This window comes from Protopterus annectens, chromosome 1.part2, assembly GCF_019279795.1.
Source record: "Protopterus annectens isolate FY-2018-M chromosome 1.part2, PAN1.0, whole genome shotgun sequence".
Taxonomy (NCBI): domain Eukaryota; kingdom Metazoa; phylum Chordata; order Ceratodontiformes; family Protopteridae; genus Protopterus; species Protopterus annectens.
Window position 1 is genome coordinate 573,468,563 of NC_056727.1, and position 25,749 is coordinate 573,494,311.

The window sequence follows — 25,749 nt, forward strand, 5'->3', positions numbered from 1 at the left end:
TTCTGACAGAGCTGAAGCTACATGTATACATACGGGACCAATAAAATCTTCACACAATAAGCTTACATCACCAGAAGTAGTAGATACCCGAAAATGGGAGTGAGATAATTCTGTGGCTTACTCTCAGCTTTCAGTCAATGGTTTAAAAACACTGCACAGTGTTGCTGTTGGACAGAAGTCATTACTATTAAGTCCCTGGCTATGTACATGCTGATGTAAAGTGAGTTGCTCTATTTCTTGGTCAGCTAGATACTGGTATTAACACCACAGGTTTACTGCTGGAAAATCTCTGCAAGCCTAGTAGTATAAAATAAAGGAACATATATGTACAAATGGCAGCTCAAGTTCTGGAACTAAAGGGACTATGCATATCTGTGACCCCAGACAGCTGTACGAGAGGCTAGGTTATGGAAGGCATCCATGAAGTGACTAACCAAAGCAAAAAACATCTGAGAAGACAGCCTGCTTTAAAGTTCTTTCAGCCATCCACCCAGATAGAATAAGCAAATCTGAACTGCAGCAGTTTATGAGGAGAATAAGGATGCTGCCTATTAAGCCATAAAATCTCACAAACCAATAAAATACAAAAAAAAAAAAAATTCTGAGATTTGGTTCAGTGGCTTCGCTCATGTATACAGTTCCAAGATACATTTTGGAATCGGCTACTATGTTAAGTTCATCTTTTTAAAATATTTAAGTAACTAAAACACATTCATTTCTAATTAACATTCCTGCTAGTTACTCTCACACGAGAGTGGGTTAGAATAAGTAATGAGATTAAACACTTACAGTGCTTCTGTAACTGCATTCTTAGAACAAAGCTACAGAGCACAGAAGGGGAACGGCTTACACTGGGTTTGCCTGTACTATACAACTGTGAATACATACTGGCTTTTATTTTTCAGTTATATAAATATGAAATATTCCTCAAAAATTAAAAAAAAGTCAGGTGTTGCCTCCCTTATTGACCATTTAATGACCACTGTTGGACATAATCTAACTAAAAACATGAGGTCATGTGACATGCATCCTCCCTGAAGTGTTCTAGTTAATAGCTATGATACAAAATTGTCACACCTCAGATCCTGAAGCACACATCCTACACAGCTACAAGTAATTATTTAAAAAAAAAGGTTAAGAGAGATACTGTCATCCGTTTTGCATCATGCATTTTCTAGCTGAAACCCAACATTTTATAACTGCTTAACTTCTGCTGAACTGACAAAAGTTGCTGACTCCTAGTTCTGCTCACTATCAGAAATAATTAAGCCCATGGAAATGACACACAAATTTCCAGTCTTATTTTGCTTGAAGTTCTAATGCTTTGAATCTTAACATCCTGAGCGCAGAAGAAAAGCTACATGGTACAGTTACTTACATACTTCTCTCTTCTAAATCCCTGCAGAGGGCATTTGTGTGTTACAACATTGGCACGTCATGCAGTCCCTTCATTTTTATTACCCAAAATAATAACAAAGTAAAAAAGGAATCTGAATAAAACTGCTAGCAGCCACTTATGGATATGAACAATTATTATGCATGTCTGTTGGGTAATGTAGCTGACAGTAAACCATTAAACCCTTTTAATTAAATTCCAACCTCTAAACATCAACTGCAATCTGTCTTGTCTTTTTCTAATTGAAAAAGCCAAAGCTGTATGTTATCTGCTGTTAGTACCCCTCCGCAAACACTCTATCTTGCAAGACTCATGGTTGCCCTCCACCACAGAGTACAGCAAGTGACTGAGCATAGAGAAGGATTTCGTTCACATTCTACTTACACGTGGGATACAAAGCCTTACATCTCCAGCTTGTTAACATGGTGTCAGAGGCAGACTTTTTTATACTGGAAATTCACACTGTCACTACTATATAAGTATTACTGTCAGAAATTAATAACGATGTCACCAAGAAGTTTTTTTTTTTCAGCTGGAGTCTGAAGCATAACTTATGTCTTCCAAATATCAAAGCCCGACAACTGCAACAAGGGAAAATAAAATAACTAATCTGGTTTTGTCATCCTGAATATATCTGTGACATATGGGTTGCTTCTTTGTGTCTCAAACTATCACAGACTTTGAGCATGAGGTGCCTGCAGATGAACCAAAACCTACATATTCCACATCAAAAGCTAGCATAGAAAGAACCAATACAAAGTAGAAACTGTCAAATGCCGTTTATTTGCCCAAAGCCTACAATGTCCTCCATCTTGTTTACCCAGGCAATGCAACTAAAATAAATTCTCCAGTGTGTTTAAAGCAGAGAGAATTGAAAAAAAAAATGTATTCTATAGAGGGCCATTTCAGCTCTGTTTATGTCTGTATACACCAGAGCTATTCCCATACAGCACACTCCTAAGTCACAACTTGTGAGGCATCAGACAGTCTGTGCTAAATAAAGATCCGGGATTTAAGCCAGTGTTGCTTTAAGTGCCATCTCTTACACTGTTTGTTTTAGGCATCAGACAGTGTCAGGTGTACAGCGTTGCTAGCCAGTGAAACCACAGTTAGTTTTTCTTGCAGTATAAAAGCTACAAGTCAGTTATCCTTATCCCATTCCTGACCAACAGAAGTAGTTTACCAAGAAAGATTCTTTTCCAAGTAAAGATTATCTTTAAGTCTTCTGAAGATATGTAATTCTGATAGATATATGTATACACACAGTGTGCGCGCGCGCGTGTGTGTATGTATGTATGTGTGTGTGTGTGTGTGTGTGTGTGTGTGTGTGTGTGCAAATGTAAATGTATGTATGTATGGATCTACTTTACAAAGTCGAAAAACTTTTTGGTCGAAATTCATAATAGAGACCATAAAGTCGAACACTGACTTTACTGAAACTTCACAACATCAAATACTACAATATCAAACATAGAAAAGATAATGGTAATTACTATTAGTAAATGTTTTGTTACAGTTAAATGATATTTGGTTAAATACTGTGCTGTCCCTTTAAGGTGTTATGTTGTGGTCGTAAAAGAAATATAGTGTATGTAACGTTGGAAGCTGCTGGCTTCAGTGAAGAGTTTAGTTGAAATTTAAGGTTTAAAAGAGGAAAAGAGATAATAATAAGTAACAGATATGTGCTGGGTTTAGAATGGAATATTTAAATGTTAAGATGTTGTTGAAACTATTTACATAGTGGTAGATGCAGAGTATATCCATAGTTTACCATCTTCCTCTCTGTAGTGCGATATTGCGGAGTTAGTATATTTAATTTGTGGGGGAGGCTGCAAGGGAGTGCAGCCCCCCCTGGAAAAGCATAGGAGTTAAAAATAGTTGAAGTTTTGAGTTGGTTTCCATTTGTTTTCTGCAGTTCGATGTTATGGGAGTCGATGTTGTGAAATTTCAGTAAAGTGAATGTTCGACTTTGTGATCTCTATATTATGAATTTTGATCACATTGTTTTTCAGCTTTGTAAAGTAGATCCATATATGAGCACCAATAATAAGCAAGACTCCCAAATGTCCACAAAACAGATGGTTAACAAGTGTGCAATGCTGACAGTGCCTGGGGTTGCAGAATATGCCTCTTCCATGTGTAATGTGTAATGTCATCAGCATTAGTATACATTAGGACAGGAAGCAGCCCCCCACATTGGAGGTACAGGGAAGGGCTTGCACCCCCTGCAAAAAATAAGTAGATTTCTTTTGTACAACTGATCAAATGTGCTAGCAGATCATGGAAAAGAGAGGATTACAGAATTTGCCCGTTCTCCACCGTCGTACGATCTCAGACTTGTATATATGCATACATATATATGTATATATACACACAAATGGTATGTCTGTGTGTATGTATATATATCAGTGGCTGCAAATATGATTGTATCATGGTGCGGTGCTAAGCTGTTTTGCCTACTTACATGGTTTCCAACCAACCATTGAATGAGTCATGCAGAAGACATTTTTTAACACTGAAGTCATAGTGCTAAGGACCAAATAATTTCCTTTAAGAGCATTTGACAGGGTACTTAGTAGAATTCATTTAGTTCTGTCTTACAATTCATATGCAGTGCAAGTGACAATACACACCTGGTGATATCTGCTTCATGGCTCCACAGTCGTGCACAGATATGTGGAAGGGTGGAAATGGAAAATAAAACTGCCTCCACCACTGATTCCTGCTTTATTTTATCTTATTTTATTCATATGTAAACTGGGTTAAGCCCACTGGACACAAGTGTCTCTTTACAGGTACAACCCAGGAAAAGTCTCTAAGTGACTTACTCATATTCACACCCCAGGAAACTGGAGGTGGACAGAAGCAAACCTTGCACCCTTGTCTACAAGAAGCATCTCATTGCCTTAATCCTCTACACTAACTGCCAGGCTGCCGTCTCTTGAGTGTGCTGCTGTCATGGTTTAGTGTAAAGTAACATTGTAACTCTTCTGCTAAACTCTGCCTACTTTCTCAGAGAGACAGCAGACCTCAAATTACATATATTTGATGGGAGAAGGAGCTAGAAATACAGGCAACATTGCAAATCAAAAGACACACAGGTATCCCAAATTTCCAGAGCCTTATAAAAGGAGGTATAGAGTATAAAACAAAATTATAAAGTCGTGCAAATTTCTTTAATGACATTACGTTGCTATTAAGAAAAAGCAGCTCTTAGAATAATTTAGAAATATTTCATAATCTGAGAATGTTAATGATATTTTTGTTGAAGCAGTACTTGACAAGATAATGCACTAATTTACAAACATTTTTTTATTTTACTTTATAATACCTGAAGGTTTACTGCAACATATAAACGTGCACTAGGGAAGTTTGCCAAGTTGCTATAAAACCTATATAAACTATTCTCATTCTTCCTGCCAATGGCATTACTGACTGCTGAATGCAGACTGAAAATCTGACTACAGCAGTGTGTAAATGCAGCAGTAATCCCCCGGAAGTGACTAGTGTCTGTCATTTAGTAATAACTCCCTGAAGTGACCAATGGTTCAGCAGTTATGTTCGACATGAAGTAGTAACCTCCTGAGGTATCTAGTACTTCTCTACAATATTACAAAAAGAAAAATCTTTTTTCCTTTTTTTTTTCTTTTTGTGTTTTTAACCAATTGGTTTTCCTGAGTGACCTTTTTAAACATTGTTTTAGTCTCTACAATATTACCTGACAAGTAACCCTGACCTGAAATGGCTGCTGTGAGGCAAAAGCACTGACTGACATAGCTCTAAAAGTGACCCGTGACTGACCATGTAGTGTCTAAAAATCTGTAATTACCTCCTGAAATGACTGCTGTCTACTTACAACTGTGTGTGACATGTAGCAGTAACTGCTTGAAGTCTGACCACATCACTACTTGACACAAAGCAATAAGCTCCTGGAGTGACTGGTGTCTGAGCACAGCACTCTGACATTAATTAGTAACTTCCTGACATGACCATTGTCATACAATACCCTGCTGTACTGAAGCCTCAAGAAACACTTCAGCCATTCAGTTAGTACAGGTTTTCAGGTGGCTTTCCTTCATGAGGTCAGCAACCAGCTGATCCAGTTTTAAGAGCAAAGATGGACAAATTTCACATTTGATTGTAGCTATACTATATCCTAGACAGTCAGGTATTGCAGGATCTCTATGGGAGACTGCTGTGCTCTGTTTGGATGAGATTTTCCTTTCCCCACTATTATGTAAAAGTAGAGTTACTATATACAGTTTGGAGGGCTTGCCCTCTATAGGAGATGCAGAAATGCTTGCCTTCCTACAGAAATACTTATTTCGATCTGTGTTGGTGGATTTTTAGTATAATGTAGTGTCAATTGTGCCATGACTGTTCATTGAGGAAGCATTTCAGGTTCAAGGATTCACAGCAAGCTCTTAAGGGAACGTGTGTTTATGCAGAGTGCTGATTAATTGATTGACATTTTATTCCTGAAAGCCACTTTCAGCGAACAAGTGATAATGCACTTTCTCCACAGTTGTGGAACCATGGAGTTGGTATATATAACTTATGGGGGGGGTCTCCCCTCACAGGGGATGCAGGGAAGCTCGCCCTCCTGTCAGAAAAAAAGCATTAAAATGTGTTCACTGATTTTCATCCTTAATTTGTCCATCAGAGAATAGACCTTCAATGAATAATCACAAATCTACATTTAATCGTACACAAGTTATTCTCAATTTAAACTGTACACAGAAACAAACTATAATGATTCATTCCCTGTCTTTAGATAATCAGTAGATTTTGCTCAGCCAAATTTTATATTTTCCAACCCCTTACAAAATTACTTGACGTCCCTCCCATGCATTTCTGAATTTAGTCTGTTTTTGAGCCTACTACTTCTTCAGGAAGGTTGTTTTAACATCTACCATATTTTCTTTGAAAAAATATTTCCTCATAGCTCCCACCTGAACCTTCAAATAGTGATGTCTTTTTCTATATATCTCTTTAAAAGACACTACCCGTTTCAATGGTGTGGCTTTCATCTGAGGTACTGTCTCATCTCCACACCCCTCCAGAACCACTAGAACTACTCCAGGCCTACTCTTATTGCTTGAAAATTTTCAAGACTATGCACTTATCAAGCCCTTCTAGTTTCTTTTTATATAACCTCTAGGTGAGACTGAGGACCATTTGTACTACCTGCTTCTACTGCATCTACATCAGAAATAATGCCTTCAGAATCACATACTACTTCACATGGATACTGTCAACTGTCCTTAAAAGCTGATCATTTTTTTATCTTTACTGGTGGGACATTCTAATACTGTGTATCCTACCCTTCCTTGCTGCTTACACACATCTGTCTTCTTGAATTTAGATTGACAGTCATACCAATGTCAGCTAGTTGGGCAGTATACAAGAAGGGGAACAATACAACAAAATGCTAACTGCTGCTCTGACATTCATCCCTTTTCCTGGATTAATCAAAGAGTGAGTACTAATGCATGAAATTAGTGATACATAACAACACAATCCTTACGCAAAGATGCTGTGCATACAGACTGCTTCACAGTATCATCTGCAGAGAGACAGCTCAGGTTGTCTCATGAATTTTGACCAGTAAAGTCCCTCAAAAACTTAGATCACCTACATCTTATCAAACCCCACTCTGGCTGAATACACACAATAATGTTCACAGTTTCAGTTCTACAGACGCATCTTCTCTTAGCCATCTGAAACTATGCTTTAGATCCTTCGACAAAGCTCAAAATAAAGGGAGGAAAAAGTCCCAAAGATATGGACAGATTTTAAATATTGCTCTTATAAACTGAGAAAGTTGCCAGAATGACACATTTTGTGTTAGCATGCATTTTCTGAAGGATAGAGAGTCTGAAACTGAAATGTATATCATTGTTTAGTGACTTCACTCGTCAATAATATGCCAAAAAAACATAAATTTTATGAGGAACAGACTAAAAATATGAGGCAAAAATATGGACATTCTGCCAAAATTTTGAGAGTGGAGAGGTATGACCCTCCCCTACATGTCCTGTGTGGCCCATGCACAGATGCTACTTGACTCTTCCTCCTACTCTTCAATCTGCTCAGTGACTCTGCTGAACCTCTCCAACACATTTCGTGACTTGCTATAGTTCATCTTTGACACATACATTCTTTTCAGAATTCATATCCATTAACCAAACACACTGCTTTGTCTCTTTGTAGGTATTCTTGACCTCTTTGGACTCAGAACTTTAAGCCATGTACCCTATTCCTCACAATAATCAGTTGAGTGAAACACTACTAATGATACAAATATACCCCAGCCTGTGTAACTCCTGTCCCACTCTGCTCACCCACGATATGTATGATGCACTACCTGACACAAAGTATGCTCCTGGAGTGACTGACATGCTTAGTAACTTTCTGACATAATCAGGTACCCCTAATCTGGATAATGCCTTTACTAGTGTGCTCTCCCATAATTAGCATGACATACAGCTAACTGTACAGATATACCTTAATCTATGTTGTTCTTACACTAGTGTGCTTACCCATATTATGCATGGTACAGGAGCACCTAAGTCTGGATAACCAGAATCCTAAAATACTCACACTGATGTGCTTTGAATGGTGCAGGTACCCTAACCTGGGTAACTTTGTCTCTGGTGTGCTCACCCATAATCAGCCCTAACCTGCGTAACTTCGTCTCTGGTCTGCTCAGTCATAATCAGTCTGACATGGTGTGAATGACAAAGGTACGCCATAATCTGGTTAATTTTTGCCCTAATGTGTTCACCCACAGCATGCATGAAACGTGCTGTTAATGGTTCTGGTACCCTAACCCGAGTACCTTCTAGTCCGGTGAGCTTACTCACAGTCTGCATGGTATGTTACTAATGGTGCAGGCATATCCTAATGGGGATAAGCAGTACCTTAATGTGCACACCCCTAATCTGTATAATGTACCACTCTGGGACCGTTCACTTTACATTGGACAGGGGTATCATGCTACTTATGTAATGCACTATGTTACTAATCTGTATTAATAATGTATGATTTAACTTGTTGACAGAGGTCTATATGAAGTCTTGACTCCACACTTTCTATACTTCAAAATGAGATTTTTTTTCCCACTCTGTTGTGACTTCAGATTGTTATTCAGTTCCTTAACCCTAAAACCCTTGCACTAAACTGGTCAGTCATTTAATGAACAGCCAATCACATATGCATTAAATAGAAAATAAATATCTGTGTACTGTGCCATGCGAGATTATTTCAAATATTGCCTAGTTTTTTATTTTTTTATTTTGGGGTCTTCTTTTGGGCAAATGGGAATCATCTCCTGCTTAATATTTACCAATTCATGTCCATGTGCAGCAGTTTAGGATGGTTGTAAGCTAACCATTATTACACTAAAGGGTTGGTGACTCCTTGTATTACACCCTTTAATGCATGTAAGAAGTCAGTGCAAGCAGTACTCAAACACCCCAGTTAGTCTTTGAATGATCACATGAATGTTCAAATCTGAATTATAACACATCCTTTTTTTTGCAATCAGCTTGTCAAAAAATGTACTAATGTTGCAAAGATATGTAGCATAACACCACACACACAGACTCACACACACTCACTCACTCACTCACTCACTCACTCACTCACTCACTCACTCACTCACTCTACTTATTTTGGGAAATGATGACATTCACTGAAGGGAAGGATGTGGTGATAATGCTACTGTTTAACACGTCATGTAATACTGAGGCAAACAACATTTGATTTTTTTCCTGGTAAACATTTTGATGTACAGGCGTCCCTGGGTTAAAGACGAGATCTGTTTTTTAGTCTGTCCTTAAGTCAGATTTGTATGCAAGTCGAAACATGTACATATGGTTCTTAATAAATGTCACTTAGTTAAATGTCTGCCTCAGTTTAGTATTTATTTTACTTTTCTTTACATATAAAACACTTTAGAAACACTTCCAAACAAAAAAATTCTTAAACATAATACTGTATACTGTAGTTATGTTTCCTTAATTTCTATCAACAAATCTGGTTTAAGACATCTTGTTATTAAATGCAGTGTTTATGAGCACGTTTTCACACACACAAACCATACCTTTTAACTGTACAGATTTTCGTAGAATGTCCAGATTTTTGCCTCATATTTTTGTCCTATTTTTCATAATACTGTGGTTGTTAAGCAAAAGTAGTAGCAAATAAGACTGAAGTTAGAAAATAATGACAGACATTTGAGTTTCAGAATTCATACCCTTCAGAAAATTCATGCTAATGCAAAACCTGTTATTCTATCAACTTTCTAAGTTTGTAAGAACAATATTTATTAAAATTGTCCCTATTCTTGGGCATTTGTCCACTTGTATTTATGGCTTTGTCCAGATTTCTTGTTCTAAGAGGTTTAGAGGTATGACTCACACACAAACACTCTTAAAAGTACTTTAACTATTCCATAACTAAACCCCTACCCTTATGCAACCTCCCACCTTTTAACTGCTGCCAGGGGATCGCTCCCTCGCTCTCACTCTTCACTCTCTCTCATACACAGTCTGTTCCTCATTCATACCTGCATTCACTCACACATCGTTCTCACTCACCCGATCTCTCATACACAGTCATTTCCTCATTCATACCTGCATTCACTCATACATCACTCTCACTCTTCACTCTCTCTCATACACAGTCTCTTCCTCATTCATACCTGCATTCACTCACCCGATCTTTCATACACAGTTACTTCCTCATTCATACCTGCATTCACTCACACATCATTCTCACTCACCCGATCTCTCATACACAGTCACTTCCTCATTCATACCTGCATTCACTCACACATCACTCTCTCTTCACTCTCTCTCATACACAGTCTCTTCCTCATTCATACCTGCATTCACTCACCCGATCTCTCATACACAGTTACTTCCTCATTCATACCTGCATTCACTCACACATCGCTGTCACACTTCACTCTCTCTCTCTCTCATACACACAGTCTGTTCCTCATTCATACCTGTATTCACTCACACATCGCTGTCACACTTCACTCTCTCTATCATACACACACTCTGTTCCTCATTCATACCTGCATTCACTCACACATCGCTGTCACACTTCACTCTCTCTCTCATACACACAATCTGTTCCTCATTCAAACCTGTATTCACTCACACATCACTCTCATTCTCTCGATCTCACACACACACACACACACACACACACACACACACACACACACACACACACACACACACACACATTTGGGCAGCTTTAACAAATTATTTTATGTTATTCCCGACATTTCGGCAGCCTGTTCGAATCTATGGGTTGTCTGTATGTCGGATGTCCGTAACCAGAGGACTGCCTGTACTACTGGAGAAAAAGTATGGAAAAAATCTTTTTTTTTTCTTTTTCTCTGCCCGACAAGACCCTTAACCATGAAAGAAGTATAAACCTGCTCAATGAACACTGCTAAAAAGTGGGGCGTATGTGATGTCAACAGAGCGGCATACAGCATCATGAAATGAAGAAGGCATCAAAGCAAAGCTTAAATTTTTCATCATCCCAATGATTTGGGAGTTGATATGCTAAGGAAATATCTAACTAAGGATGGCACTTATACACAGACAAAAATAGAATTAATCTGTCTATTGATGGAGCAGGTGCTCACGAACAATGTTATGTTATTTGACCACATTTTGTATTTACAACAAGAAGGGGTGGCCATGGGCACTTCTAGTGCCAACAGCTACGCAAACTAAGTCATGGTCTTATGGGAGAATAACAGTATAAGTAATGGCACTTGGAACCAGATAATATTCTACAAGCATTTCGTAGATTACCTCTTTTTGTTATGGGATGGTAGCCAGGAAGAAATTGATAGGTTTTACCATAATGTTAACACCAATACATCCTTTCTAACCTTGGAAATGAAGGTTTCAGACAAGGAAGTGGAGTTTCTAGATGTGAGGGAAGTAAATAGTGTGGGAAGAAATCGCCAGGAAATTGTTATGGCTAGGCCTGTATAGGCCCTAGGGCCGATAGCCTAGTACCAACCTATGAAGGTGCTTAAGACAAAAGAGGGTCAAATAACTACCAAATTATACCATAAGGAGTGTGATAGAAATAACATTCTGAATCGAGAGAGCATGCACCCTAGACACATTTTTAAAAATGTTGTAAAAGGGCAAACATTGAGAGCATCTAGGTTAACAGCAAGGGACAAGGACTTTGACCAAGAGATTACTGACCTGAGACAGAGATTTATAGAGATTGGTTACACTGACCGCACTACAACTGACATAATAGATGAGAGTGACAAGTTAAGAGATATTACTGGGAAGCCCTATTTCTCTGATAATAAGAATAATACAACTATGAACCCTATAGTAAAAAAGAAAGTTCTGAGAGTACCTACCCAATATTCAAGTAATATGTCCCTAATAACAGGAGTCATTAGGAAGCACTGGCCCATTTTGACACATGATCCTAACATAAGGAGATAGTAGGAGAAAAAACAAGTTTCTCCTTTAAAAACAAAAAGTCTCTGAAGAGACATTTATGTTATCCCATAGAAGCCAAATAAACACCAAGCAGAAACATTACTACCAATAAGAGCACATTACCATGCACTAGATGTAATCAGTGCAGATACATAGATGCTAGTAATAATTTCATGCACCCTGATACAGGTAGAGAATACGTGTTTAATGTTCAAGCTACCTGTAATAGAAGAACATAGTATATATAGCAGTGTGTAATACTTCTTTGAGTTTCTATGTAGGAAAAACCAACAGGGAATTGAGGTTCAGAATACAAGAACATTTATTACACATTAGGAACCAGAATGTGATAAATGCATTGGCTAAGCATGTGCAAAGTAAGGGGCCAGAGCATACATTTAGCTTCTAAGTGATATAATTAATAAGAAAAATGATGGGGGGGGGCATTATAAACAGAACTGAGACTTCTGAGATACGCTGGATTATTAGATTGAAAGCAGATAGGGGTCAGGGGCTAAACAACAGGATCCTCCTTAAACCTGTCTTGCGGAATAGGCCTTTGATTTGATCATACAAAAGTAATTTAGTATGTTTATATATTAAATAATAACTAAGCACATTGTTGGTTAGGTGCAGAAAGAGAGAAATGTTTCTATGTATTTGTTTTATATCTCTATTTTTGTATGAATGTACTGGTTCAAAAGTATGCATACAGGAGTGTTTTTTATAAGAGTTTTTTTATGAGTGTTTTTAGTATGTTTTTTTATATATGTTACTTATATCTTCTTCTTCTTTCGGCTTTTCCCGGTTAGGAGTCGCCACAGCAGATCATTTGTCTGCTCATGATTGGCAGTGGAGTTTTACGGTGTCAAGTTGCCAGCCCAGCACCCAACCTTCCACAGAAGGCACACACACGCACACACTCACACCTAGGGCCAAGTTAGAGTGTCCAATCCACCTACTGCATGTCTTTAGGATGTGGGAGGAAACTGGAGCACCCAGAGGAAACCCACGCGACCACAGGGAGGACATGCAGACTCCGCACAGAAGGCACTCCAGCCGAGAATCGAACCAGAGAACCTCTTGCTATGAGGTGACAACGCTAACCACTGCACCACCGTGGCCGCCCATATATGTTACTTATATATACATGGTTATTTGTTATATATACATCCCTTATATGTTTTTATAGTAGTTTGAGCTTGTGTACCCTATGTATAGCTTTCATAGAAGGTTTTCATGGGTTATTAACAGGTTAATTTGTTTAACTGAATCAATTAAGTTAATGGGCTGATTCAAAATTTAGTATAAAGTATAGAGTAATATGATGCATGGTTGTAAAAGGTCTGATGAAGTGGTGTGAGCAGCACCACAAATGCACTTACCTACAATAAAGAATTTTTCATCTTTTGACATAGAACTCTGTACTTCTTGGCAAACAATACTGACTTTGGCTGAGGTTTGGATCGCTAGCTGTTTTTCTGTGGTTTACAAAAGCTTAAATTTTGGTTCTACTTCATCTGCTTATATACTCCTGATATCCTCCATTCTAGACATTAGTTGCTGCCTTAAAACACATTGTATAAGGAATGGAATATAATCCCTTTAACTACAAGCAAAGAAAAGTCAGCCATTCTTTACTGTTCAAATCCCAAACCTTAGCAAAGAAAACTGTGTGAGAGTCTCTTGGTAGAATGTCTGAAGAAGTGATGCACTACACCATATAGTTTGAATGCACATATCTACTTCACATTTAATTCCTAAGGTTAGATTAGCTGATTGTGTTCTGCTATTTGCAGTTACATACAGGTGCACTCCAAGCAGAAGAAAAAATCATTATGGTCTGTTACTGCAGCACCCTGTAAGTATACGTCTCCTTCACCCCCCCCCCCCAATTCTTCCTTCCTTTTAAATCCATCACTGACTTTACTCTGCATCAACCATTCAGGCAATTCTTTCCATCTGCACACAGCAAACTCCATGGAGAAGTTATTCTCATGTCCGGATTAAAGCTGACCATAAACAGCCGTACATTATGCCTTCTTTCCTTGTCAGTTATGTGTACTAGTATCACATTGCTTATTTCATTCTGTAACTCCAGTGAATATAATCCCAGCCTGTCCAGTCTCTTCTTACATGGTATTCCTGCTAATCCTTTAATAATCTAGATGGTCTTTCTCGGTAAGCTTGCTATCCCCCTGCATGGTCTCTAGCGCTGGCCATAGAATTCCAAAAGTGGTTTTACCATTGCCTCACACAGCAATTTTATTACTTAGAGCTTACTTCCACCTCCCCAATGCAGTCCAGCATATTCGTGGCCTGGAATGCTCCCAGCCATGCTGGACTCCCTAATTACCTTATCAGGCTGGTTCCCTATTTTCTCTCCTGTCCTTTTGGTGTCCTCCATAAACTGGTTCATCTTGTTCTCCACCCTCAGGTTGCTACGTCTGTCACACATGCAGTGCAGAGTACAAGTGCCAGGATGACTCTCTATAACACACTGCTTACAACTCCTCTCCTGGAATGGTTTTCATCTTCAGCTTCAGTCCCTGTATGGCCATGCCCAGCCACAACTCAAATTCTTCAGCATTTACTAAAGCCTAGAATCAAGGACTGACTTGACTGCCTTTGCTGTAGACCAGATCAACTGCCTCACCCAGACCACCCCTTCCACCACACCCACTTCCCTGTCACTCAGTTACAGAATTGGGATCAGGTTATTCTGGCAGGATTTCCTATCTGTAAACCTGTGCTGTTCTACAGACTGCTGTCCCTCTAGCTGCTTGTCAATCTTTACCCAAGGCTAGTTTTGTGACTTTTAGGTCAATGGGTCTGTAGTCTCTAGGTGCTCCTGTGGACACCAGTGTACCTCTGAGGTGCTCCTCCAGTCCCTTCGGGACCACTCCCTCATCTAGGGAACTTCAGTGACAGGATCTGCTAACACATGTTCTAGCTGTTTAAGTATCATGCATGGTGCTCTAGGTGGTCATTGAACCTCATTCTCTTTTAATGCTCCTTCTCTACTTTTCCTCAAGCCACCGCACCAGTTGGTCATTTATCTCATATACCAGAAAACACTGCTGCAAAAAATTCATTCAAAATCTCCACCTGCGCTCTAGCTCTCCTATAGCTGCCCCTCCTTTTTCCACATCTCATTTATAATGACACCCCTCCTTTTTCCACAGGTATATACTGCATGTATTCTTCAACTTTTTAATCTTATCTGCCATTTTTTTCCCCTAGCACCACCCTGATGGAATTGATCTTCCTCATTGTCCTTTGTCTGGCTTTATTTTATTGCCCCCCTCCACTGTGTTGATGAGGTTTTTCTCTTCCATTCTTTGTAGGCCATTTCCAGATATACATCTAGCTTATTGCAAACAAACCCTGCAATATCATTACATGCAAGCACAAACAGTATAGTAAGCTTTCTGCTGAGATTGCAAATTATTAAAATTTTTAAACCTTCCTGATCACAAAGGGTCTTCCCCCTGTCTTTATGCAGGCCCATGTATAACTTAATTAAAATCAGTTCCAAGGTCCTACATCTTAGGGAAGGAGGTGCAGCTACTTTTGAATAACAGCAGTGGGCAAAACAACTCAGCAGCTGCATAATGAGAATCTGGTGTCTGTCTGCACCACCCTTATACAACAGGGTCCTTGCTTTACTCTTTATTGCTGTATTGACTTTTTATTTAACAATGTAGTTCTTTTTATTTAACAGTGCAATCCTTTTCACTATTTATTTGTTTTTCCTAGCCACCTTGTCTAAGATATCTATTCACATCTAGCTTTCAAAGTTCAGGTTCCTTGATTACTGGCCCAGAGTGGGGGCATCACACCCACAACCCTGTGCATCAAGCAGAGTCCTGCCTATCTACCTATGAACCATTTACTCCATTTCCATTCCCCCACCAGAACTACCCCCTATAAACAGTGCTGTAAGAAATTAATTCAGATTCTGCCCTTCTCCATGGGGGATGGGGGATGTAGGAAACTCCCTCCACACTCAGATGTGGTCTGAATTCCACTTCAGATTAATTTTTCTTAATTCAGGCAGAATTTGAAATCATGTCATCTGTGATTGCGACTTGTAGTTAATGGTGGGATAAGCTGTATCTTTTCTGTCAGTCCAGAGCATGTACACATGAGAATTGTAAAGAAACAGACCTCTCCGTCAAATTAATTATCTGGAATAATACACGAGAAGTTTATTTGGAGAAGTTAAACTGTTTTCCAGGTTAAAAATAAAGAAAATGAAAATTGTGAATCATATATTTAAGGCAATTTCAATCCAAAAATGTAATGCAAATCTTGTACAACATGCACCACAGCATTAAATAAAACTGTCATTGCTGAAACGGGGAGACCACAACTCTCAACCTTCCATCTCCAGACTGTGGAACAGTACTGCTCATAATGTGGAGCAAATGGGTAAAATGGGGAGCACTTAGTAACAGCTTAAAAAATGTTTTGATGAAGTAATATGATCAGGCACTATTTACCAAGGATATCAGAAAAACAAAAATCCTAGCAATCAATGTTTGACAGACCTTTTCAATGTGGAACTATGAGGAGCATGGACTTTAAGCCTCAAAATGAGGAACCTTCTTCATAATGAGGTACACTTGAGAGGTATGGAGGACTCCTTCTGCATAAAACATTTTTGTATGCATCCCATTGTAATTTAGCAACATACAGTAGGTCTTCACTTATACTTAATGATATTTCCAGTGGACAAAGCATCTCATTGATATTGCAAAACAGATAACACTGCAAAGCAGTTTTACAGGTGAGCAAGGGAAGAACACAATGAATGGAAACTTGCACTGTTATTTGAAAAGAGTCAGCTAGTCCCTGGTTACAGTGACTGGAACTGGAATATGCAAGAACAAATTTAACATTAATTTCTCTGTGACAGATCATCAGTAAAAGGGGCAATAATTGAATAAGTTATGTAATGTTGCTTAGGTCATATGATATACACAGCAATATATGTGAAGTATAATGCCTGGTAATTTTAAAGTGTTAATACAGTTTGATTACTTTTATATAAATGTAAATGTGCCTACATCACAAGTGATAATTCAATAAAGGTGTTCAAAAAATCAATATGGCTTTGCTGAAACTGCAGAGATATAAATATCAGCACTCTAAGAGTTAAACCTGTGACTTATTCGAGTAATGAGCTTAAACGATTAAGCTGTCAGTCAGTACTTACAAGCCTGACTGGTGACTGTGCTGTTTGGGATTCCAGAGTGCTGTTCCTTCACATACAAGTGTGGGAGGCCAGCACTCAAAGGCCCCTATTCACATTCAGAAATAAATGACACTTGATAAAACCTCCTCCCAATAACAAGAGCAGGAGAAGCAGACACTACAAAAATCAGACCATTCCCTTATTCGGCATGAGTGGTAGTGGGACAGACTAATTCTTATGCAGCTAAACATTTTTACTTTTAATCTTCCATTTGGCCAAACTTGGTATTCCTTTATGCCACCTTAATTCTACGGCCATATGGACACTGCCATATCTAGGTCCACACAGATAGGCAGGCCAGTGCCTGTATAATTGACAAAATGCCCTGTGGAAACAATTAATGTATCCTACATTAATGCCTATTGTATGCAACGTATGGTTTGTTTCTAATACTAAGAAGTCACTTGCTTGTAAATGTTCAAAGTTTAAAACAGTACTAATGGAACAGCTGATTAAAAAAAAAGTACTTGCAATTTAATATCTTCAGAGCCAATCTAAACAACAGACTTAAAAGTGTGAATGAGATGTTTTTTGTCTTTGAAGATAAATTACTGTGTCACAGATTATTGGTTAAGAAATACTGTACCAAACAGATCAGTGGATTTGACTGTAATAAAACAAATTCAACAATTCATGTGTTGTGTGTCTCAGTGTTATTCAAACATCATGACTGCGCTGATACAAGGAAGGAAACGTGTACATTTTGCTGAGTGGCTTCCAAGTACTTCTCATTTCCTTGTTCTGTTGCCTAAAACCTAATTCAAAAATAACAGGAGAGCAGTTTAGCCCCAGGTTATGATATGTATTCCCAACAAGAACATGCTATGAAGACTTCTTCTGTATGCATGCCCAGGGCTGATACTGCACATGTTGTATTAAGACACATAAATGCTTGTCACAAGCTAAGAATGCCAAGCTTACTGGTAGTATTGTAACCTGGGGTTCTGTGAAGGGGTATGTATATCAAGTCCAAACATACCAGGAGTGGTACCATGAACACAAGTAAGACACTGTGTTATAAACATACAACAAAGCCAATGTACATAAAGCCATTACATTAGCCATCTTTGCTCATATGTCAGGATCCTTAATGTCAACTATCAATCTGTGCAACCAGGTTCACCTGTCTTAATCCCTCCCATGTGGCACCTTTAGTGCTGCCTACTATTACCAGTGCACTCCTTTTCCATGTGCAGCCTATCTCACACTGCCATTACTCTACCAATGAAGAAATGCCCCCAGACAGTCCTTTGCAGTCAGTAACTATTACTAATCAAAGGATCATCCCTTGTTACTTGTCCAGTGACAGTGTTACCAATTGAAGGATTATCTCTATTAGCAGTCAGGATTATATATAGTTACTTGTCCAGTGACAGTACTACTGGTCAAAGGAATTATTCCAGTGACCAGTCCAGTAACACTAGCACCAACTGAAGGATTATCGCTAATGATCAGTTCATGACAGTAGTATCAGTCAAAAGATTACCTCTAGTTACATGTCCAGTGACAGTATTACCAGTCAAAGGATTATCTCTAGTGTCCAGACAAGTAACAACCTTACCAAATGCAGGAATTATCTGTAGGGAGCTGTCCAATACGAGTAATAACAGTCGAACTGTTATCTCCAGTAACCTGTCCATGACAGTATCAGCAATCACAGGATTATCTCTAGTGACCAGTCCAGTAACAATATTACAAAATGCAGACATTATCTCTAGTGAGCTGTCCAGTAAATATAATACAAACTGCAGAAATTATCTCTCATGTCCTTTCCAGTAAAGGTAGTACCAACTAAAGCATTATTTCTCGTGACCTGTCCATGACAGTACCAGCAGTGACAAGTTACTTCTAGTTACATGCCCTGTGACAGTATTACAAATGGAAGGAATTATCTTTGGTGACCAATCCAGTAACAATATTACAAAATGCAGGAATTATCTCCTGTGACCTATCCAGTGACAGTACTATATTTTACGGACCGTCTCTAGTGACCTGCTCATGACAGTATCAGCAGTGACAGGATTATCTCTAGTCACGTGCCCAGTTTTACCAAATGAAGGATTATGTTTTGCAACCTATCAAGTGACAGTATTACCAATCACATAATTATCTCTTTTGACCTATACAGTAACAGAGCTCCTCTGACATGTCCAGTAGTATTAATTACCTGGTGGTTACCATGCCCCTATGAACACCGCTAGACATGAGCATAGGTTCTTTATTGATTTTTTTCCTTTATGGACTGAATGGAATGTTCTAAGTCATTACTGATCTAATGCCCAGACCTCTCCTCCTTGGTATGGTTACCCAGATCCCACCTGTGTCATACTATGTTTCCCTGATTCTGGGCTCCAATGTGCATAACCTGCCACTTAATTTCACTAAAGCCAAGCTGTTAGTGTTTTGACACCTTTGTGAGCTCTCTAGACCCTCTCTTAAATACAGTAGTCCTTTAGTTGAGTCTGTTCTCTCAAACAGCATGGTGAATCGCAAAATAAGCACATTATTTCCTTAGCATCATTTAGTATCACCACTGAAGTCATTAAATAAACTATAATCCTAGCAAAAATCCTTGCTGTTCTAATTCTGGCTTTGTGTTCACTTAAATAGCTTAATAATACATCAGTCCAAAAGAAGCACGATATCAGTTTGTTAAGACTACAAAAAATGCATGTTTTTTGTTACTGCCTTTAGGACCCAAATGAAAAACGAGAACTATTTACTTCACCATTTCTACATGTAAAATAAAAGTAAGAGTGCACCTGTGGCAGCTAGTTAAGCTCAAGGTACTTGGACTGCATATGCATTGCAAAATTACCATAACCGCTTTATACATACATCATCATCACAGCCTCAACAGCAATGATAACACAACAATGTCAAATTTAACAAATATACACATAAATATACAGAGACAGACACACACACACACATGCACACACACACACACACACACACACACACACACACACACACACACACACACACACACACACACATTTGGCTTTTTGTCAATTTGCATCGCTACATAAATTTTACATATTTCATAAGATTTTTGTCAATATTCTCAAATATACACACAGATTTCCATTAAAGCACACAAACAGACAGACAGACACACACACACACACACACACACACACACACACATATTTCCATTAAAGTACACACTATGATCAATGATGAAAGCTTTCTTTCCCTACACACACACACACACACACACACAAATCAACAAAAGTCAAACAAAATCAAAGAATCACAAAAACTCTGAAATATTACACATATTTCAGATTTATGATGTACAGCACAAGGAGAGAGTATCAAACTATTTTAACTGTTAATTCACAACAACAAAAAATACACGTACGAAGGACAGCTTCAGTGAAGACGTTCTCCAAACATTTTGACTAGCTTAATTGAAACATATAAGTGTTTTGCAACCACAGTAAAGTGATGTTAATAATACACAACCAAAGACTCACAGCACAGCCAGACAAGTACTTATCCATGTGCTCTAAGAACAGGCTGAGCTCTGAAAGTGTACAGGGCAGGAAGCAGTTTATATGAAAACTAATTAGGCACCTCAGTTCGGAAGCATGTTATCCTACAAAATATCCTCCGATGCAGGCACATCTACCTTTCACATACCTGCAACACTCTTGAAGAAGTCTCTTTTCAGAAATGAAGAAGCTGTTACACAAACATCTGTCAAGACTGTCAACTGGGTTTGAAGTAAAATGCTTGTTTACTAAGAACTATGAAAAACTAATTGAACAGTACTTAAATTTAATTTTTGTTCCCAAGAACAGTAAAGCAATGGATAGGCTATTCAAAACTTTTCCCTCACTAATAGCAAGTGTAAACCCACCTGGCTTGACAAGAACAGTTGGGCACAAGAATGCCTGGAAGCTTGAAGCACAAAGTTCACTGACAGTACCCATTGTAAATCTCCGTCTGAACTACTCTGGACATACACAAGTGTTGTTAATTTCTCCGTCTGTCTCTCCCTTTCCCTTGAACACTCTCTTTGTAAAACCCATAAGCTTCAGCATTCCTAGTTCCTCTTCTGGTTTGTTAACATTATAGCAAGCAGTTTTTTCTCTCTCTCCGTCTTTCTCACTTCCACCTCCAGGGCTGCTTCTTCATTTGGAACATCCCCCACAAGCACACAAGCGCACATCGACTCATGCAAAGATAATACAAGTCCCTTTGGGCATCAGCCCCTTCGTATGTCCCTCTCTTACTCTCTCTCCTCTCGTTCAGCACTGCTCACTATCTGTTCTGCACTCCAGACACCTCGTTACTTCCCCTGGCTTTATGTATGCAAGATAAAAGAAGGGATAAGAGGGGAAGAGTTAAGCACTTCATAAATGTGAAAAGACAGTGAGAGAGAGAGACACACGTACACACACACACACGCCCACAACAAATTTCAAATGCACAGTTGTTAGGACAGGAATGACTGGTACACAATGCCATTCTACTTAATCACTTAATAATAAAATAACACACACATTTTACATCTGCTAAGTCTGACATACACCAATATAACTCTGACAGAAAAGTGTCTAAAGAAACATAATGAAAATGGCTTATTTCCACTGATAATTTGTTAGCTGTGTTTGCAATCTAGCAGTGAATGACCCAGGCAGCCCTTAAAATTAACTAGTAAGAAAAACTGCTTGACCCAAAGACTACTGAAACCCTCACTTTTTTCCCTCACAACCTATCACATGTAAGTGCATTCTGAACTAATACAAACACCTACAAGCAGGAACAGAATAATCTAAGAAGTGTCTAATTAAGTTGATTTGGGCAGATATGGCCTGCCCACCCACACATGCTTTTCCCACCTCGTCACACACTCTTGTCTCCACAAACATCTTACTAGTGATTTTCTCCACTTTTTCCAGTGGTCTCTTCTACAGCTTATCCAGGTCTCATGTACTTAGTGAAGACAGTTGCATAGCAACCATACCATATGATGTAGGTTCTGTTCAAAATGCACTGCTGAACCAACATGTAGTCACTGGGAGGTAGGTGTGTGCATCTATGCAAGCAGTATATATTTGTGAAGAGGCGGGGTAAAACGCATCTTCAGACGCCAGCAATTTTAAGAGAGAAATAATGAATCTCTTAGTAATACACACAGAGCAAAAAATCAGAAACTAAGCATTAAAATGCTATCTCAGAAGCTAGCAAAACAGGTTGAAATCCCACTAGATACCAATTCAGTACACAATGCTGAAAGTAAGTCAACTATTGCTTCTGTTCAACCAAGTCAAACAAAATCTACTGGGCAGTCAGCAATACAGGAGCCCTGGGAATTTTATGCTGCAAAACAAAATGCAAACCACAATTTTTTTTCTGTTCTGACCACAAACACAACCTCTTTCACATATACAGAAAACATGACTGCTAGAAACATGGAATCTGCAGCAAAGGAGTAATTACAATTCCTAAACGTCAAGGTTGTTTCCTATGTTAATTTCAATGCCTTTTAAAATAAGGTGATTAAAATGTTTCTCAGAATTACCAGGCTTAGTGAATTATATTACCAGTTTTAATCACAAACCAGTGACATCAGTTTCGTTTATGTAGCACCCACCATTTCATTCATTAACTTCCTACCACATGACCACTGTCTCAGTGGGGACTGATGTGATATGTGACAACACAGTAGTGACAGAAACCACACATAATTCTAGTGAGTGCCTATGCAGAGCTAAACCAAAGCGTTTCAACATGTACTACCATAAGAACAAATGAGACGACAATATTGTTAGCTTACTAGTGTTTAATGTGGGACCTGAACGTAGTAACAGTCATGAAGTGTTATTTGAGCAGTAGTGTGAAGAGAATGTGATAATGGAATCAGAAAGTACCAAACAAAATCAGCAACCATCTCAGAAAGGGATGGTGTACTTGTCAGATAAAGTTATGCGACACTGAAAGGTCTAAAATACCGGTGTGGCTAGAGATGGCAGCATACAGGAATAAGGCCCTGACTACCATGTAAGTGAACTGAGTTTGACTAGCAATTTGAACACTTGATGGCACTGGCAGGGAGGATGGATGGGCTCATCCTCGAGTGGTGGGGAGCAACATGTCACATACATTGCCACTATCACTTGCCAGAGAGACAGTGATGCAGAGGACAGCCTGGGAGGAGGCATTAGGCAAACCAAGTCATGAAGGGGAGGTAGCCTTCTTAGTGAGTGTGTGGAAACACACAGAAGAGTATAGTGGGCCACCTCAGTAATACTTTTTTTTTATCCTCAGCCAAAAGGGAGCGGGAGTTAGGCTAATCAAAAACGCTCTCAGTGCTGGTGATGCTGATGAGAGCACAAAGCGCCCTCTCTGTCTGCCTGAATGACGGCTCCCTTAAGAAAGCTCTTGCCTCTGTTCTGGGTAAAATTCCCAAAGCAAAAGAAGAAATGAGCACCGTCTAAAATAGAGGAGGCTCAATTACTGGTAGAATTGGGGGGCAAAAAAAGCCTAGAGAAATTTTATCTCTGCACAAGATTTACATAAAGGTTTGAGATTACATCTGGACTTCTAGCTTTTATATCCATACACACTCTAGAAGTCCCACAGTTTATTACTTAATCCACACTATTTTTCTCTATGTGGTTTAATTCAAATTTAGGTTTTTTTTGTATATTAAAACAGACAGCTATGAGTCTCTGTAAACTGTAGGGAGTACCCTCTCAAACTCAGAGAAACGTTGCTTGCTTGATCCACTATTGTAAAACAGCATTCACATGAGTACAGTAACAAGTCTTTCCTAAATCAAATGTTAGCATGTGCTAAAGTCTTCAGTACATCTAGGATATCCCCTTATGAGCAAACGTCAGAGCCAAGATTATACTGGATGTGCATGTTGTGTGTGTGCATGTGTCCTGTAGTGATAACCCACTCAGAAGTAGTTCACAGACTTGTACCCTATTTGTGCTAAAACAGGTTTCAGCTCTTCTATAACCCTAAAAACAGATTAAGCAGGATACTGAAGAATGGATGAATAAGTGCACATTTCACAAACCACATTATTTTAAAATTCAAATTACTGGTATGTGAATACTGTGCAATTAAGGTCTGAAAAATAAAGCACTCAGAAACTCTTCAATCAAGATTAACCCCACCTTCAGCACTTCTCCTACTCTTCTTCTCCACAGATGAATTAACCAATTATGTTGTTGTGTCTTTTGGCTTTTCCCGGTTAGGGGTCGCCACAGCTGAACTCTGGTCCGCTAATGATTGGCAGTTGATTTTTACGTGCTGCGTTGCCAGCCCTAATGCACAACCTTCAACGAAGGTACGCCCATTCACGCATGTCTCCATGCAGAAGACACTCTAGCTGAGAGTCGAACCGGTCAGCGTCTTACTGTGAGGCGACAATGCTACCGCAGCACCACAAGGTAGAAAAAGGCACCCAGACTACATAACCTTCCAGTCAAACCTTGATAACTTACTCTGTTCAAGGTTTCACTATGAGCTACAACTATCAGGTCTAAACCAAGGAATGCATCCCCTGTTTTTTTTTTTTTTTTTTGTTTTGTTTTTTTTTGTCGCTCTGCTACCCTCCACAGACCATCAGCTCTGTTCCCAAGTCATTCAACTCACACATTCACTCCCCTTGGAAGTAGGGTTGAGGCTCAAGTGAACCAGAGACAGTCATCCTGCATCCCTACATCCCCTGTGCCAGCACCAGGCTTGCTGCTGGGAACCTATTCCTGAGAGGTGAACATCCCCACCAACATTATGAAGTGCTTATCTTGGAGGCCCACTCTCCAGGGACACTCAGTAGAACACTACAAGGCCACACTCTGCCTTTTCTGAAGCTTGTCTTTCCCTCTGTGATTCCACCCTTATTGTAGCCTGACATGCACTCTGCCATGTTCTCTGGTCAACACAAGCAACACGGCAGCTACATGCCCCAATGGCATTCAAACTCCCATCCCTCTGCCTGAGAGAAGTGAGTGGGCATGGCATCTTCATTTCTCTCCCTCCCCTGATTGGCTCCTCCAGTTCCTTGTCAAATAATTGAACCCTAGTCTCCTAGATCATAGGCAGGGCTGCTTTCCCGTACACCTTAGAAATGATACTGTGTCCCCTGCTTTAGTTGCAATGATCAGGACAAAGGAATTAGTTAAAGAAGTTCTATGTAAGGGCAATACCTTAGCTCATGTGACTACTTAAGGAGGGCTTCACCCTCTGTACCCCTCTCATTTAATATAATAAATTCCATGCTGTTACACCTCAGGGAAAATGAAATTTCCCCACATTCAGTGATTCATAGTTCTTGTACCACCCACAGCACTGTTTGCACATGCAGCATTCCCAGTGACTGCATACTTCTGTGACAAACGAAAGGCTAGTATAACTATGCTTGTTATGATTTGTTAACTCAAGTGTTTCCAGTTCTGTTTGTATTAGTGTAATAAGTACTAGATTACTATTTCTATGACTACGAGCTGGTGCACTACTAACTTATGGTCTTATCAGTTGCTAAGATAGCCTAACATTTACCCTTATAAAATGAGCAAAACAAGCTCTTTGCAATGAGAGTAATATCTTGTTGCAGAAAA

General features: G+C 39.1%; 1 protein-coding gene across 1 annotated transcript in view; it reads right to left on the bottom strand.

The window, feature by feature from the left end:
• The window catches only part of LOC122790289 (cytohesin-1), a 1,634,771-nt gene extending 1,613,307 nt beyond the window's left edge, over positions 1 to 21,464 (bottom strand). Inside the window, exon 1 of the mRNA XM_044057794.1 lies at positions 21,030 to 21,464. Coding sequence (XP_043913729.1) covers positions 21,030 to 21,102 — 73 coding nt within the window. The 5' untranslated portion in view covers positions 21,103 to 21,464. The remainder of the gene's footprint in view (positions 1 to 21,029) is intronic.
• Positions 21,465 to 25,749: the final 4,285 nt, after the last annotated feature.